This window comes from Sceloporus undulatus, chromosome 1, assembly GCF_019175285.1.
Source record: "Sceloporus undulatus isolate JIND9_A2432 ecotype Alabama chromosome 1, SceUnd_v1.1, whole genome shotgun sequence".
NCBI lineage: Eukaryota > Metazoa > Chordata > Lepidosauria > Squamata > Phrynosomatidae > Sceloporus > Sceloporus undulatus.
In genome coordinates, this window is record NC_056522.1 from 197957546 (window position 1) to 197972771 (window position 15226).

The window sequence follows — 15226 nt, forward strand, 5'->3', positions numbered from 1 at the left end:
ACAGATTGGAAATGATCAATATACATCCGAATCCACAAGAAAGGAGACACAAAGGACTGCAGCAATTATAGGACCATAGCACTAATCTCCCATGCAAGCAAAATTATGCTAAAAATCGTGCAATATAGATCCAATACAGACTGGCACTTTGTGCCAGCCTGTGGGCAGAGCCACAGCGCAGCATCTGCATGCTGGATGCTCTGATTTTGCCCCCATTGCGCCATGGCACTGTGCGCCCTTCTAGACAGCATACAGCATTATGGTGAACTTCCAATGTAGTGCCCAAACAGTGCAGTGTGGAAAGGGTGTCATCATGGCATGCCGTCGCACCTATGAGCAAAAATGAAGCCGCTTTTCCCAGCTTTTTTTGCTCGCTCTGGAGGCTGCAGCGTGTTTTTGTTGTAGCCCCAATCCAGGACGAAAAGGGGTGGCATCCCACTGGTTGTCTGTACAACCCCATAGACTCCAATCATACATGGGTTTTTTTAGTATTATCTTAATGGTAGTGAGTTGTATATTTTAATGTATGTTTTATGCCATATTGTATTGTTGTTATTATATGTTGTTCACCGCCTTGATTGTTGGAAGGGCGGTATACAAATAAAATTTTTATAATTTTTTTATTATTACATGGAAAGAGAAATCCCGGAGGTCCAAGCAGGGTTCAAAAAAGGATGAAGCACTAGAAACCACATTGCAAACATATGATGGCTAATGGAGCACACCAGGGAATTTGAAAAGAAAATCAGGATGGGCTTTATAGACTATAGCAAAGTCTTTGACTACATACATCATGAGAGGCTATGGAACTCCCTTAAAGACATGGGAGAGGCAACACATCTGATAGTCTCAATGAGGAATCTGTATTGAGAACAAGAGGCTATTGTCAGGACACAATACAGAGAAACAGAATGGTTTCGCAAAGGGGTCAGACAAGGCTGCATCTTATCATTCTACTTGTTGAACTTATATGCAGAACACAGTGTAAAAAAAGCATGCTTGGACACAGAAGGAGGAGGAGTGAAAAAAGGAGGAAGGAATATCAACAATATCAGATATGCAGGTGACATCGTGTTACAGTCTGCACATGCCATACACAGGCTTGCCACCCACAGATTTGAGCTCATGTGGGTGGCAAGCCCCAGCAGACAAAATGGTGTGGGTGCCGCAAGCACGGGTGCGCTGCCGCCATAGGAATCCATAGGATTCCAGAATAGGAGGTTTTTCCCATACGTGGGGGGGGGGATCCGGAATGGATCCCCCATGTATAGGAAGAGCCCTCTGCACTAGCAGAAAATCTTCCAGACCTGGAATAATTACTAAGAAAAATTAAGGAAGAAAGTGCAAAGTCAGGCCTATTGTCCCATTGTCCCACAACCGTGGTTGCTAATTCATTCCACAATCCCTCATTTTAAGGAGAGTTAATTTTAGATTGATTTTAGTAATTTGATTGAATTTTATGATGTGTGTAGTTTTTAATTGGGGGTCAGGGATTATGTTAATTATTGTATTGTGATATTTCATGGTTATTACCCGCCTTGATCCTTCGGTGAGAGGTGGGCTATAATTAAATAATAATAATAATAATAATAATAATAATAATTATTATTATTATTATTATTATTATTGCTGAACATAAAGAAAACAAAAATGATGACAATGGAGAATCTTGACAAATTCAGCTTAGACAATGAAGAAATAGAAGTGGTAAAAGAGTTCTCATATCTGGAATTAAACATTGATAGAAATGGGGACTGCAGTCAGGAAATCAGAAGAAGATTAAGAATGGGAAGAGTGGGTATGAAAAAACTAGAAAAGATTATAAAATGCAAAGATATACAACTAAACACAAAATTGAGACTCACACCAGCCATTGTATTCTCTATTACCATGTATGGATGTGAGAGCTGGACAGTGAAGAAAGCGGATAGGAAGAAAATAAATGCATTTGAGATGTTCCACATAAAGTTCCACATTCAGGATTTAAATCAAAATAAAACAAAATTAAGTACCAAAGTACTTTTCAGGCAGCACAAAAACAGCAGGCCTCCAGCAATTCTATAACCAAACATCCCTCTTGTTTGCTGTTAGATGAATCAGACAAATGTTGGATCTAACAGACGCACATTTCAACAGACATTTAATTTGAATATATGGGCATAGCCCCAGAGCCACATTTTGACTTAAGAACACATTAAAATGTGCTTCAGTGTAAATGATATTGTGCAAAACTGGTATCAATCTACATTTGCAACAAGAGAGATTCCACCATATGACTAATTCTAAAAGCCCTTTTTTCTGGCCTGATACATTTTTTTCTTTGTATTGCGAATATTGGAGCCCTAGTGCCATAGTCCTGTACTGTAGCCACTCATTCACAAACCACAAAGTTGTGGTTTCAATACCAGTCAGGAGCTCTGGGTTGACTCAGCCTGACATCTTTCCATAGGTCACTCAAATGAGTACCCAGCTTGTTGGGGGCAATTAGCTTACACTTTGTGAACCGCTTTGTACATCGGTAAGTGGTAAAGAAATGTACTTGCTATTACTATTGCTATGTGAGCTTATATTCATAAAATAAGTTTGGTTTTCCAATATAATAGGCTAAAAAATGAAAATAAAGGCAAATCCCAAAATGTTGCTAGATGGAGAAATATACACTGTCCAGGGTTTTCAGTAAAATGTCTGGTTCAGTCAATTATGAAACAGCATATGCAAAAGGCAAACATTTTTTTTTGAAAGACATAAAGTTTCAGCCATTCCTCTTTAATTGTAAGCATGAAGGCTGGACACTGTTGATCCTAGGCATTCCGTACTTCACAGCCCTTGTGGTGCTTCCGTTAAAGCCAATATTATTATAAAAACTGATTTTAATAGATGTACTGATTTTTATTTTATTTTTTTTTACAAAATGTCTTCTCCTATTTTATGTTCTCATTTTTGAAAGAAGTACATCTTCAGAACTCTAGGTCACATACAACATTTTACAACCCCCCAAGAACCCAGAGCTTATCAAAATACTCCGAGCAATGCCTTCAGTTCATACATTCACCATATTCCATCACTTTTAGGTCTGCCTCTCTTTTCACTGCTGCCTTCCATTTATTTTTGCTTTTCTTACAAAATGTAAGTAAAGCTGCTTACCTTTCTTTCTGCTAAAAGCACGATTCATGATGTGAAATCAACCAGTTCTGTGCAATTTAATCTAAAAAAAAGAGAGGTTACAATCAAAATGACATTTATTTCAGAAACATGTAATTTCATTGATCAGATTCATTTTAAATATTCTTCACAAAATTCTTTGAAATCAGAGGAAACTCATTAATATACAGTGTGCCCGCGTTATACGCGGCTTTGACCATACACTCTGCCCTTATGGTGCCATTTTGGCATGTGCTGGTCCACATGGTGTGCGCCATCATGACGCCCTTCCAGTGCTGCATCCATGGAGGGTGCAAAAAGGAGGCCATGGTGTGAAGTTGCCGTGGTCCCGATCTGGCCAGTAAAGAGGTGGTCTGTATAGCCCCAAAGTTTACAAAATGGATATAACTTTTTATTTAGTGGAAGAAAAAAATAACAACCTCAGCTTCAGCATGTAGTGTAGGTAACAGATCATGTTTTTGTTTTGTTTTGTTTTTGTCAAGAATGCAAGCATACTGCATGCTGCACATTGGCTTTTTGGAGAACCAATTAGCCAGATATGAGAACCATATACAGAGACTGTACTTTCTTTACAAAAGTGAGAAAAACACACAGCATTTAACACGAATATGGGCTGGAACTGAAATTGTTATTACTAACATTATTATTTCCATCCACCCTGGAAAATAATTTCATGCTTTGGAGGTTCCATAAGCTTGTAGCAAGACATTGATTGCCTGACAGCAGGGTAGTAAAGGCTTGCTCTAGACGCATGCAAAGCAATATTTGGCTACCCAGCCATCACCCAGATGCCACTTCATGGAAGGTGGAATTTAGTTCACATACACAGGTTTTGACAGAGCTAAATATTATTTCATGCCCTCAATATGCCTCACTAAAAATTATATTTATCTTGCATTTTCATGATATTTCTTTCAAAAAATCAGTTTATGCCAAATCATACTATCCACAGAAACTCAAAAAGTAACAGAATACTTCAAAAAATTAATGACCATATAAATGTTTCAAATCTAAAGTAATGCATGAACCATGGAACAATATATGGGGGAAGGGGGAGAGAAGACAGAGAGAGGGAGAGGGAGAGAGGGAGGTTTGGCCATGTAAATCCTGTGGGTGACCTTGAGCAAGTCACACACTCTCAGCCTCAGAGAATAGCAATGGTAAACCCTCTTTGAAGAAACTTGCCAAGAAAAACTCATGATTGGTTCACCTTAGGGTTGCCATAAGTTGGAAATGACTTGAAGGCACTCAACAAAAACAACAACAATAGTGTGTGCATGTGCACGCGCACACATGCGTGCACACACACACACAGAAAAAGAGAGAGAACATAGGGCCCCATGCCTACATGGAAGCTTTGGCTTTGTATGATGGGCAGACAGCATATGTACTAAAACAATGCTGGAATGCAATTCCCAGCCTAACCAGCATAGCTAACAGTGAGGGACATGGGGCATACATTCCAATAATATCTTGAGGGCATAAGTCCAATGAAATAACTACCTACCGTTTTCCACCAGCATTCTTGTTCCATTTTTGTATCAGGTTGCAAGATATTTCACCCCCATGCATAAAGATATTTTCCCCCAAACTTTAAACTTTATTGAATACTTTTTCTTTTTGCATTGGCTAAAGCAAGCCTGCCCACCATGTAGTCTATGGGCTGCTTGTGGCCCATCAAGGTATTTCAGGTGGCCCACGACAATGTGGAATGTCTTCAAGGCTCCTCTGCTGCTTGGTCTTCTTCAAAGGAGAGGGCTGGGTGGCAGAGGAAGAGGATAGGTGAACAATCACCCTCAAGACTTCTCTGCCACTTGGGCTTCTTCAAGGAGAGGGCTGGGCAGTGGAGCAGGATGATGGGCAAACATTCACCCCCCAAGGCTCCTCTGCTTCTTTCTCCCAAGGAGAGGGTTGGGCAGTGGCAGAGGAGAATGGATGGACATTTGCCCCCATGCCTCCTCTGTCGCTTAGCTTTCTCCCGAGGAAAGGGTTGGGTGGAGGAGGAGGATGGAATTAATATTAATAATATTAATTAATTAATTATTAAAATATATATGTGGCATAAAGAAATTTAACCTATTTCAATTTTGGCCACTACCTACTGTCAGGTTTTGCAGGTCTGGACTAAGGTATGTTTGTGGTATATTTCACATGTCTGCATGCTTCCCCACCCCCACCACAAACAAGTCTCAGAAATGTACAGATTTCCAATACAGAATTTTTTTTTCCTGCTAACAGTCTCAGTAATTGTAAATGGTATTTCCATTTGTGAATCCAATGCATTTTCTTCTTATTCCTGATTTCATAGGTGGTTTTAGAATTCTGAATGTTTATGAAACATAAACATTGTTTGGGATTGTATCAGTCATGTGAAAGACTGGGACAGGGAAATCAATGCAGTCTGGGGTTGCTATAAATGTAGTAGAAGAATGATCCTCATTCCTACCCTTAGCTAACATACATGATCATAATGAAAGAGAAATACCATATATACTCATGTACAAATAGGATCCCTGGTACAAGTAGGATCCCTGGTGGTGCCGTGGTTAAATACCTGTATTGCAGCCACTCACTCATAAAACACAAGGTTATGAGTTCAATTTCAGTCAAGGGCTCAGGGTTGACTCAGCCTTGCTTCCTTCCGAGATTGCTAAAATAAGTACCCAGCTTGTTGGGTACAGCTTACAGTTGTAAACCACTTAATGGTCTGCTTAATGTGGTAATAAGCTGTATATAAATGAAGCTGCTATTACTATTGCAACAAGCTGACCTCGAGGAAAGGTTTTAGGGCCAAAATCATGGATTTTGACATGACCCGTGGATAAGTCAAGGGTACAACTTAGGGGCATGTAACAAAGGATCTAAAGAGGAAAACACTTCCCTCCCTCCTTTTAATTCTCTGGACCTCTCCTGATCACCTAACACCGTTTCCCTTGTGCCAGAGGAGAAGGTTTGGGAAGGGAAGGGAGGCAAGTGGAGTTAAGTGGGGTATTTATTGGGGAGAGAAAGTTTAAATCTCAGATTGACAAGGAAAGGAAGTGGAGTTAAATGTGACGTTTAGAGAGGAAATAAGGTTTTAACATTGAGTTGAGAAGGGAATCACCTCTTTCACACACACACACACACACAGAGAGAGAGAGAGAGAGAGAGAGAGAGAGAGAGAGACCCCTGCCTGGGCAGCTCTTTCAGAAATCACTGCTGAGGCACATGGGGTGGTGCTTCTTACAGGACCTTTCTTCTTCTTCTTCTTCTTCTTCTTCTTATTATTATTATTATTATTATTATTATTTAGCGTATTTATACCCTGTTCTTCAGCCACAAAGGCTCTCAGAGCAGCTTACAAATTGTTAATTAGACATTTCCCTGCCCTCAGGCTTACAATCTAAAAAGACACAATACAAAATGAGAAGAGAATGGTAATGGGAAAGGGGATCAGGTCCAGCAATATTACTGTATTGAGCTGTATATAAGTCGACCCAGGATTTTCGGGTCAGTTTTTAGGCATACATTTTTCCTAAGTGGTTTATAATCTGTAAAACCCCAACAAACTGCAATTGCCCCCAACAAACCAGATACTCATTTTACTGAGCTATGGAAAGATGGACCTCTGTGGGATCGAACTCACAATGTTGATTCATATATATATATATATATATATATATATATATATATATATATATATATTTTCAAAAAGATGGCTCTGCTGAGCATATTAGAACACAGAATTATATCTGATACCAGACAAGCATGAGACTTACATTTATGCAAGAAAACTCTTTGCTCCACCTATCTGCCTCTCAATTGTGTTATAGTTGTTGCTGTGCACATTCAAGTCATTTCTGACTTATGTTGACTCTAAAGTGAACAAGGTTTGTTCAGAAGAGGTTTTCCTTTGCCCTCCTCTGAGGCTAGGAGAGTATAACATGCCCAAGATCACCCAATAGGTTTCCACATCCAAGTGGGGATTCAAACTCTGGTTTCCAAATTCCTAGCCCTAGCTCTAAATCTGTTATACAAGATCACTCAGATTTCCTAATTAGAACAGAAACCATTCTGAGCAGAATCCCTGTTGATTAGTTCTGTTCCACTGATAGACAGGATTTCTGAGATACAACTCCTTCAAAACTACTCCTTTAGAAATAGTAGTTGATGGTATGATTCATTTGAACTTAGGGTTATGAAAGTACAAATCGGTACAAGTCAAGCTTATCAAAGATCTGTGATTTTCATCTCACACCTTGTACTGACCGTAGACTATGTTTCACCTTCCCCCCCGCCCATGGATGGGTAGGGAATTTTCTAAGTTTTTTCCCTCTCATTTGTTCTGAATGTATACTTTTAGTAGTTTTTTCCCCAATTTTATTCTTGTTGTGTCTCTCCAAGTCATTTCGATTTACGGCAACCCAAAAGTGGACCTATCATGGGGTTTCCTGAGGCTGATAGTGTGTGTGACATGCTCAATGTCACCCAGTGGGTTTCCATGGCCAAGCAAAGAATTGAACCCTAATCTCCAGAGTCATAGTCACAGTTGAGCTCTCAAACCACTACACCACACTGGCTTTCCACAAAAACAATTTAATATAAGAAACAATGCTAATACATGTTTAAATGCTTATTAAACATATGCTGTAGGTATGCTGTTCAGACTGTACTGTAAATTCAGAACAGTATGGACTTCTTGATTTGGATCTCTATTCATTCAGTTCTGGGATATGGGGATTAGAAAAATTCTACTCAGGATTCCAAAGACATTAATTCCACACCCATCCCCACTTAAAGCCAGCGGAAATTTTGTGCATATTAAAACCTATGAGGTTAAGTATCCCATTCTAATTTTGACACAGGAAGTAAGCTGTTGCGTGATATCCCCCTCCAAACAAAAAAACAAAAATCAACTAAAGCTGAAAATATTAAATTATATTTGTTATAAATAAAGTAAACTTCCAGAAGTCTAAATATTTTCAGGACCTTGAGTATGTAATCATATATTTGGATGTTGGATGAATGCAGTGGAAACTAAAGTTGATCACAAGAATGTAGTTTTATTATCTTTTGAATTAGTATCCCACCCTTCCTTCCTCTCTGGAAAGCCAAATGCAGTCAAAAGATATCTTTCTATTATTAACTACTTCTTAGAACATAAAGACCATAACAATTGCTAAGATACACACACCCAGCGTTCTTCTGATTATGATGGTTTTCTTTCTTATTTCAATATCTCTTGAAATAGAAAGGAAGCTCATCTATGAAGAATTTAACTCTCACTTCCCTTGCCACTCAAGACAGTATGTTACACAAGAAAGCAACCACAGTCTAGAGATTTGAGTGTTGGACTACGACTCTGGGGACTAGGGTTCAAATCCTCACTCATCCATGGAAACCCACTGGGTGAACTTGGGCAAATTACACTCTCTTTGCCTCAGATGAAGGCAAAGGGAAACTCCTTCTGAACAAATCGTGGCACAAGAACTCCATGAAAGGTTGCCTTAAAGTCAACATAATTCAGAAATGACTTGGAGGCACACAACGACAATAACAAATTGATCTGAACAAGAAAATCTTAAGTCAAATTATCAAAGAGGATGTTGCAATAAGTTTTTGAAAAGGACCTACAGATATTGAGTAATGATACAATATCTTCTCACTGCTGTTTCTTCTAAAAGCAAAAGGATTGAGGTGAGAAGGTCAATGGGCTAGGAGGGGATTTAAAATCTAGATGAAGCATCAAGGAGGCAAGCTGGGAAAACAAGTGATGAGCTGATGCTGTTGGAAGGACAGGAGAGTGACAGGATATCATTAATGAATAGCAATATTTTGTCTTTCCATTGCTGTTTCTTCCAAATGCAAGCAGACTAGGGTGAGGAGGGTGATGAACTAGCAAGGGTGCATTTGCAAACCTGGATGAAGCATTGTGGTGACAAGCTGGGCAAATGAGTGATGGGTTGGGGCTGGTTAACAGGACCCTGTAGCATGCATGTTGGGAGGGGGCTTATGATATTTGATTTCCCTCCCCCACTTCAGCAGGGGTCCTGTAATATAAAGTGCCCCCCCCATGAATGTGGAGGACCAATTGTATATTAATCTATACTATATGTCATATATTGTGCTTGTAATTTTCTTATGTACTGTAGCAGAAAGTTAACAAAATTCCTCCCAATTTCCAATGATCTGAAAATATTATTCATTTGGTCTGATTGACAGGTAACTCTGGGAGGATTTTCACATTAACACATACAAATTTGTCTAGCCTTCTCATGAAACTGCAAGTACTGTAATTCATAAAATGTCATTGCTTTTATTCCTTTGTTCTTGCAAATTAAATGTCTAGGCTGCCTTTCAACCAAAATGAATGTCAAGGCAGGGTATAATTAATTAATTCTTGAGTTTTCATGGCTGCATGATCAAACAGTGATCTGTGTATGTTCAACAGACAGCACAGATTAGAAACATCATACTTTCTAATGGAGAGGGTTTACACCTTCACTTGCAACTCAAAGCGTGGTGAAGTACAGAGTAATATGCAAGTAACTGTGGATGGTTCTTATGACACAACAACACAAAGATACATGAAGCTAATAGCTGTGAAGAACCAAATACAGGTAACAGGAATTTACATGGGGACATCTGTTGATTTTGACTTTTGGCTTTTCCCTGTATTCAGACACACACACACACACACACACACACACACACACACACACACCACCACCACCAACAACAACAACAACAAGCTATTTCTGTTCTGAACCAAAAATGTGAATTTTGGTAAATTCTTTAAAAACAAACAAAACCATCTTCCATTTTACTGCCTATCCTCAATAGGTATGACTATTCTCAGCATGGGGAGAACCAGTCTATACCTGTTTCCCTTATAAGTGATACATATGAGGAGACTCTTATTAAAAAAAGGATGGGAGCTTTTGCAATATGGTTGAAAACATATGGATTAAAATCCAGACTTTTAAGAGAGAAACATTCGAAGCCTTGACTATGGATCAAGAGTAGGCAATTGCCAGGGGTTGCGAATCACACTTGCTCTTGTGTGGAGGGCCATCCCATGCTGCCTAACCAAATACTTGAGAGAGAAGAAAAAATTTCCCCAAACTGCCAAAGCATCTGCAGGCCCCTGGGAAGGGTGCTACTGGCCATTTCACTGCATTTCCAGACATTTTTGCCCCACCCCATAGGCTTGTAGAGGGCTTTTAGTTCAAGAAGTGATCAAATTTCCTGTTTAATTCACTTTCTGACTTAAAAAACAAAAAAGAACCATATTGTTGCACCTCTCTCTGACAGAGTAGCATACACAGTTAAAGTCATATGCACATGTGTTTTGCGAATAGATCAGCACAGTGAGACACATCTTTCATACAATCACAGCACCCCAGGTGGTTCCTGCTTCACAGTTCGCTTCTGCAGTAAAAGTGGGCTGATGTATAAGGTAATTGCTGGAACAACTCTCAGAAAAACCTCATCAAAAATATCCCTTCCTGATCAGAAACCTCAACTCTGATCCTAGTGACTCCTGATAACCTCTCCCCCTGACTACTCATCTGCACTTCCCACCACCTGGTTTCCTCAGTTCTGGATAGATTTGACCAGTTTTGTGACCACTGGGTTGCTTCATTTACATTAACTGCATTCCACAAAGAGTGATTAACACATATAGGCGGGATACAGACCACCAAAAGGGCGGTCTCCCACTGCCCCAGTTTGTTGTGCGAGGGAGCCGCAGCGGACAAACCGTGCGGCTCCCTCACGCAGCAAAAAGTGGGTTCTTTCTGCGGTGTGGCTGTGACGCCACAAGGCACCAATGGTGCACTTGCGGTGTCACAAGGGCACCGAGATGTGTGGACGCTAGATGTCCATCACATCAAAATGGTGGTGCCCATATGTACAGGGCGTCGCCATTTTGATGCCCTCATCACGTGCGAGGGGCGAGGGGCATCTGAAAGCACCGCCCCTCGCATGCCACGACGACGCCCCATAGGGCCCATCTAGCCAGCGCCCTGGATAATCTATAGGGGAAAGAAAACCCCAAAATGTTGGGGGTGCAAAATGGCAAATATGACACTGGAAGTGAGGTGCTATTCTGAAATAACCCTCCAATTGGGTGGCAATATGGGGACCTTTGAGGGTCACATGTGGCCCACATGCCATAGTTTTTCCACCCCAGTGCAGACAGTCTAACCTGTTGCTTATGATTTCTCCTGTACTCCATTTTTAATTAATGATTTAGCTTGTATCGAGGGCTCCCTTTCAATAGATTACAGCGAAGGAACTGCTCTGCTACGTACGAAATCCCAACCCAGAATCAGGTTGTCTTCAAACTGTACTCCATTTAAAAAAAAATCCATCCCAAATTTGCAAATTTTGGCCTGTTACAGACTACCAAAATAAAGCTGCTTCGGGTCTCTTTGGAGGTATGCTATTTAAATGATGCATGGGTCCTAAGAGTCCGGAGGTCACATCAAAGCCACACTCCATTCCTAAGCACCAGAGTGCAGCTTTTGATGCAGCTTTTGGATTCTTAGGATGCATGCATCATTTAAATAGCATACCTCTAAAGAGACCCGAAGCAGCTTTATTTTGGCAGTCTGTAACAGGCCTTTGTTATATTATTACTAAAAAAATAACTGAAGTGCAATTCTCACCCACTGCTAATCACAAAAATACTGAAGAGTATAAAGCTTCATGAGAATACTGGAGCACAGCTTAAGCAAGAGACATATTTGGACAGACAAATCCTTTTCCCCATTAGACTCTGCAGCCTTCTACTGCTTCCACTTATCCATAATCTAGTTGTTGTATGGGGAGAGGAGGTGTCTTGGCAAAAAGTATGGCAAATTGGATACATCCCATAGAGTTCTAAGTCAACTGTTTCTTTACTCAAGAGTCTGGATAATGCACAAGCAACACAATTTCTTAATATGGCACACATAATGAAATTAGCATAAAAACCTATCAGGCATAATCTGACGTAACGGTTATGATAAATCAAAGCATGCGAAGTTTAAACTGCTTGATTAAATTATGTAGGGAAATGTGGATTAAAAGCATAAAGCCTGACTTCTGCATCATTATTAGGATTATTAGCATTTTTAATTACTTCTATCACTGTGTGATAAGCCATGAAGTAATTATTTTACCAACATTTTAAGGACAATGCTGAATGGTAGAATCAATGTTACTTTATGATTCAGTAGCTTTCTTTTTTAAAAAAACAAATGTGTAATTTTAATTGAATTGTTTCCTCTAATTTGATCTGTAGCAGGTGAGTGATAAGCAAGATATTTTTATATTTTTATATATTTTTTTCTCTTCCACTGAAGTTCTCCTTCTTGCTATAGTGAGTATTGCTACAATGTTCACTATAATTTCAAAAGACAATTGAGTGCAATGTAGTAGTGGGGGGAAATGTGTGACATCTTAGTTTTCTGCTCATAATGCAGCATGAAGGGATTGCCTGGGGGTAATTCAATGGACTGAAATGTATGCACACAGACTTATTTTGTTTCAGCAGGAATTGCATCAGGGTTTACATGCTGAACCTTGTATTAAATTTCATGTATTAAAAAGGCAGCGAGCAAGAGAGAAAAGGCTGCAGCTGAAGCCAGTATATCAAAAGCTTCTGCAAGAAAGAGTAAAAATGGAAGTACAGCTGAAGGTAAGAAACCTTGAAATGAGATTAGAACCTTCTTGAATAAAGCCTCCTGGTAAAAAAATAGTAAATTGAAGTAAAATTATATTAAAAATGTGGATTGCAATGACAAAATACTAACCATGTTTTTCTGAAAATAAAAAAGTGCATAAAATTAGGAAAGTAAAAATGAGACACTCTGCTCATCTTATCTCACAAGCCTGAGGGACAGATTTCCCAAATAAAGGAAGTTCTGGAGCTCAATTCTAATAATAAATAATAAAACTTTTATTTCTATGCCACTGTTTGTCAAAAACAATCAAAGCAGCTTATAAGAGTTAAAATACATCCATATATAAAAAATATCCCCAGATGCAAGATATATATTTAAGGTCAGTTGTAAATGGTAGTGAGTAGTTGTGGATGTGCTATTTTCTTTATCATATTATATTTTAGGAAAGGAGGTTTGATTTAAAAAGAAATTATTTTTTAAAAATGAGAAAACTGTTTTTTAAAAAACAAAACAAATCCAAACTGGGTCAGAAGTGGTTGTTTCTCCTCCACGCCAAGTCATCTGAAATCCAAAACCATTCTTAGCCCCGTCAGACTTAAACTGGGGAGCTCCTTCTAAACAAGTGACTTAATCATGAAATGTGATGATAGTGTTGTGTGAGTCACCACTTGAAAATGGACATGATGTCAAAAGTGTGAGATGGGTGGGTATGTCTGTGAACTCCCAGGGAACCATTACAAGCCAGGCTCAAATGTTCCTAAATTCCAGGCCTGGTTGAAAATTATGGCACTTGTGCTCCTGGCCAGCCAACTCCCTGCCACCAGTTTTACTATTCCAAAAGGTTATCCAGGGAAGCAGAGAGGGGGCAGCAGAAAGTGTTTATTTGAAGGACATGCAGCAGCATCCAGACCTCATCCTTAACAACCCTCATCCCTTTATTCTTATTTGAAAGATACAATTTAGAAGTAGCAAAACTCTTTCTAGAAGGGAAGCCACTACATGAGAGAAAGTCATATGAGAGCTCACTGAAATAATGGATTCAGATCCAATTGCTAGTTCAAACAGAATACAGGTATTAAATCAAATGATGAAAGGGAAGTCAACACTCCTGTAAATTGTACTAATTCAAGGTGCCTACTTATCCGGGTCTAGCATTTGGATGTAGGCTTAGAGCCAGTACAGACTGGCATGAAAAGACTGCTGTCATACAGCTTGGGGATGTGGCGTGTAGACAACACACCCCCCCACGATGCCCAGAAGCCAGCTTCACACCACCCAGCTGCCCATATAGCAGCCGGCTTCCAGGTGCCCCAGTGGTATGGCATTCAGACGCCACACGCTGCTGGAGCACCTTAAAAGCACTGAGAGGGCTGGTGCAAAAAGGAGGGGCATTTTGCTGCTTCTTTTGGGGATGGCACAAAGGCAGATTGGGGACATGGCGTGTGGTTGCTGCAGCCTCAATCCAGCTTTCTAAGGGTGGCTTCAAGACGCCCCTCTAGGGTAGTCTGTTCTGCCCCTTAGTTCACTTAAATATTGGAAGTTAGTTTTATGCTCTGAAGAAAATGGTGTTTGACAGTAAGATCTGGTGATAAAATATGTTTTAACATCTGGTTGCTGAAATGTCATTATCTAAACTGGGTGAATGAATTACTTATACACAATAGATGTTTGTGGGGTGTACATAGTCAGTAAGCCTATTGAAGTTTACAACACTGAAAGGATCAACTTAATGAGGGAGACTTTGGAAAGTGTTCAGTTTTTCATGTTTCTTGGCAGTTTATTTTTCAAAAGGTATCTAGGAAAGAGGGTGCCACTATGTAGAGAAGAAAATAATTTTCTCTTTTGCAACAAATCCAACATGTTATATAGATAACTGCACAAAAATAATTACACTTACTAGATCACTAAGACTTTTGTAAGCCTTGCCGGCAGGGCAATTCATTCCAAATTGCTGCATGTTACTTTAGGGAATATATTAACTCATAGTTTGCATTCACAGCAATACAGTAGCAAGGAACACAAATGTCCATTGGAATAACATCAACAGAATCATCTCTTTAACAAACAGCCATTTGTAAATATTTAAATAGACTATTTGAAGAGATTCATCAAAATACTACTTAAAAATGTATTCAGCTGGAACCATTCTTCCCTCTGCTTATTTTGCATATCATTCTGCTATAATGCAAACCATATTTGACCAAATATAACAAAGCTCATTCTCTTTATGTGGTAAAAGCATATACAAATCAACACTGGGAAAAGGCAACATACAAATCAGAAAAAAAATGTCTGAAATATGCTTTTACCTTGTGAGAGAAATGTTTGGAAGATGTTAAAGGACAAAACTTGATTTACTTCTGATTAACAGAAATCCAATACATACTGCAGAATTAATCCTGTTTGAGACTGCT

The 15226-nt window shown here is 39.4% G+C and overlaps 1 protein-coding gene across 4 annotated transcripts in view; it reads right to left on the reverse strand.

Moving 5' to 3' along the window:
- The window catches only part of GULP1 (GULP PTB domain containing engulfment adaptor 1), a 228236-nt gene that overhangs the window by 76344 nt on the left and 136666 nt on the right, over positions 1 to 15226 (reverse strand). For all 4 annotated transcript variants that reach the window (XM_042474303.1, XM_042474294.1, XM_042474286.1 and 1 more), the window contains exon 3: positions 3145 to 3205. In XM_042474303.1, coding sequence (XP_042330237.1) covers positions 3145 to 3172 — 28 coding nt within the window. In that variant the 5' untranslated portion in view covers positions 3173 to 3205. The remainder of the gene's footprint in view (positions 1 to 3144; positions 3206 to 15226) is intronic.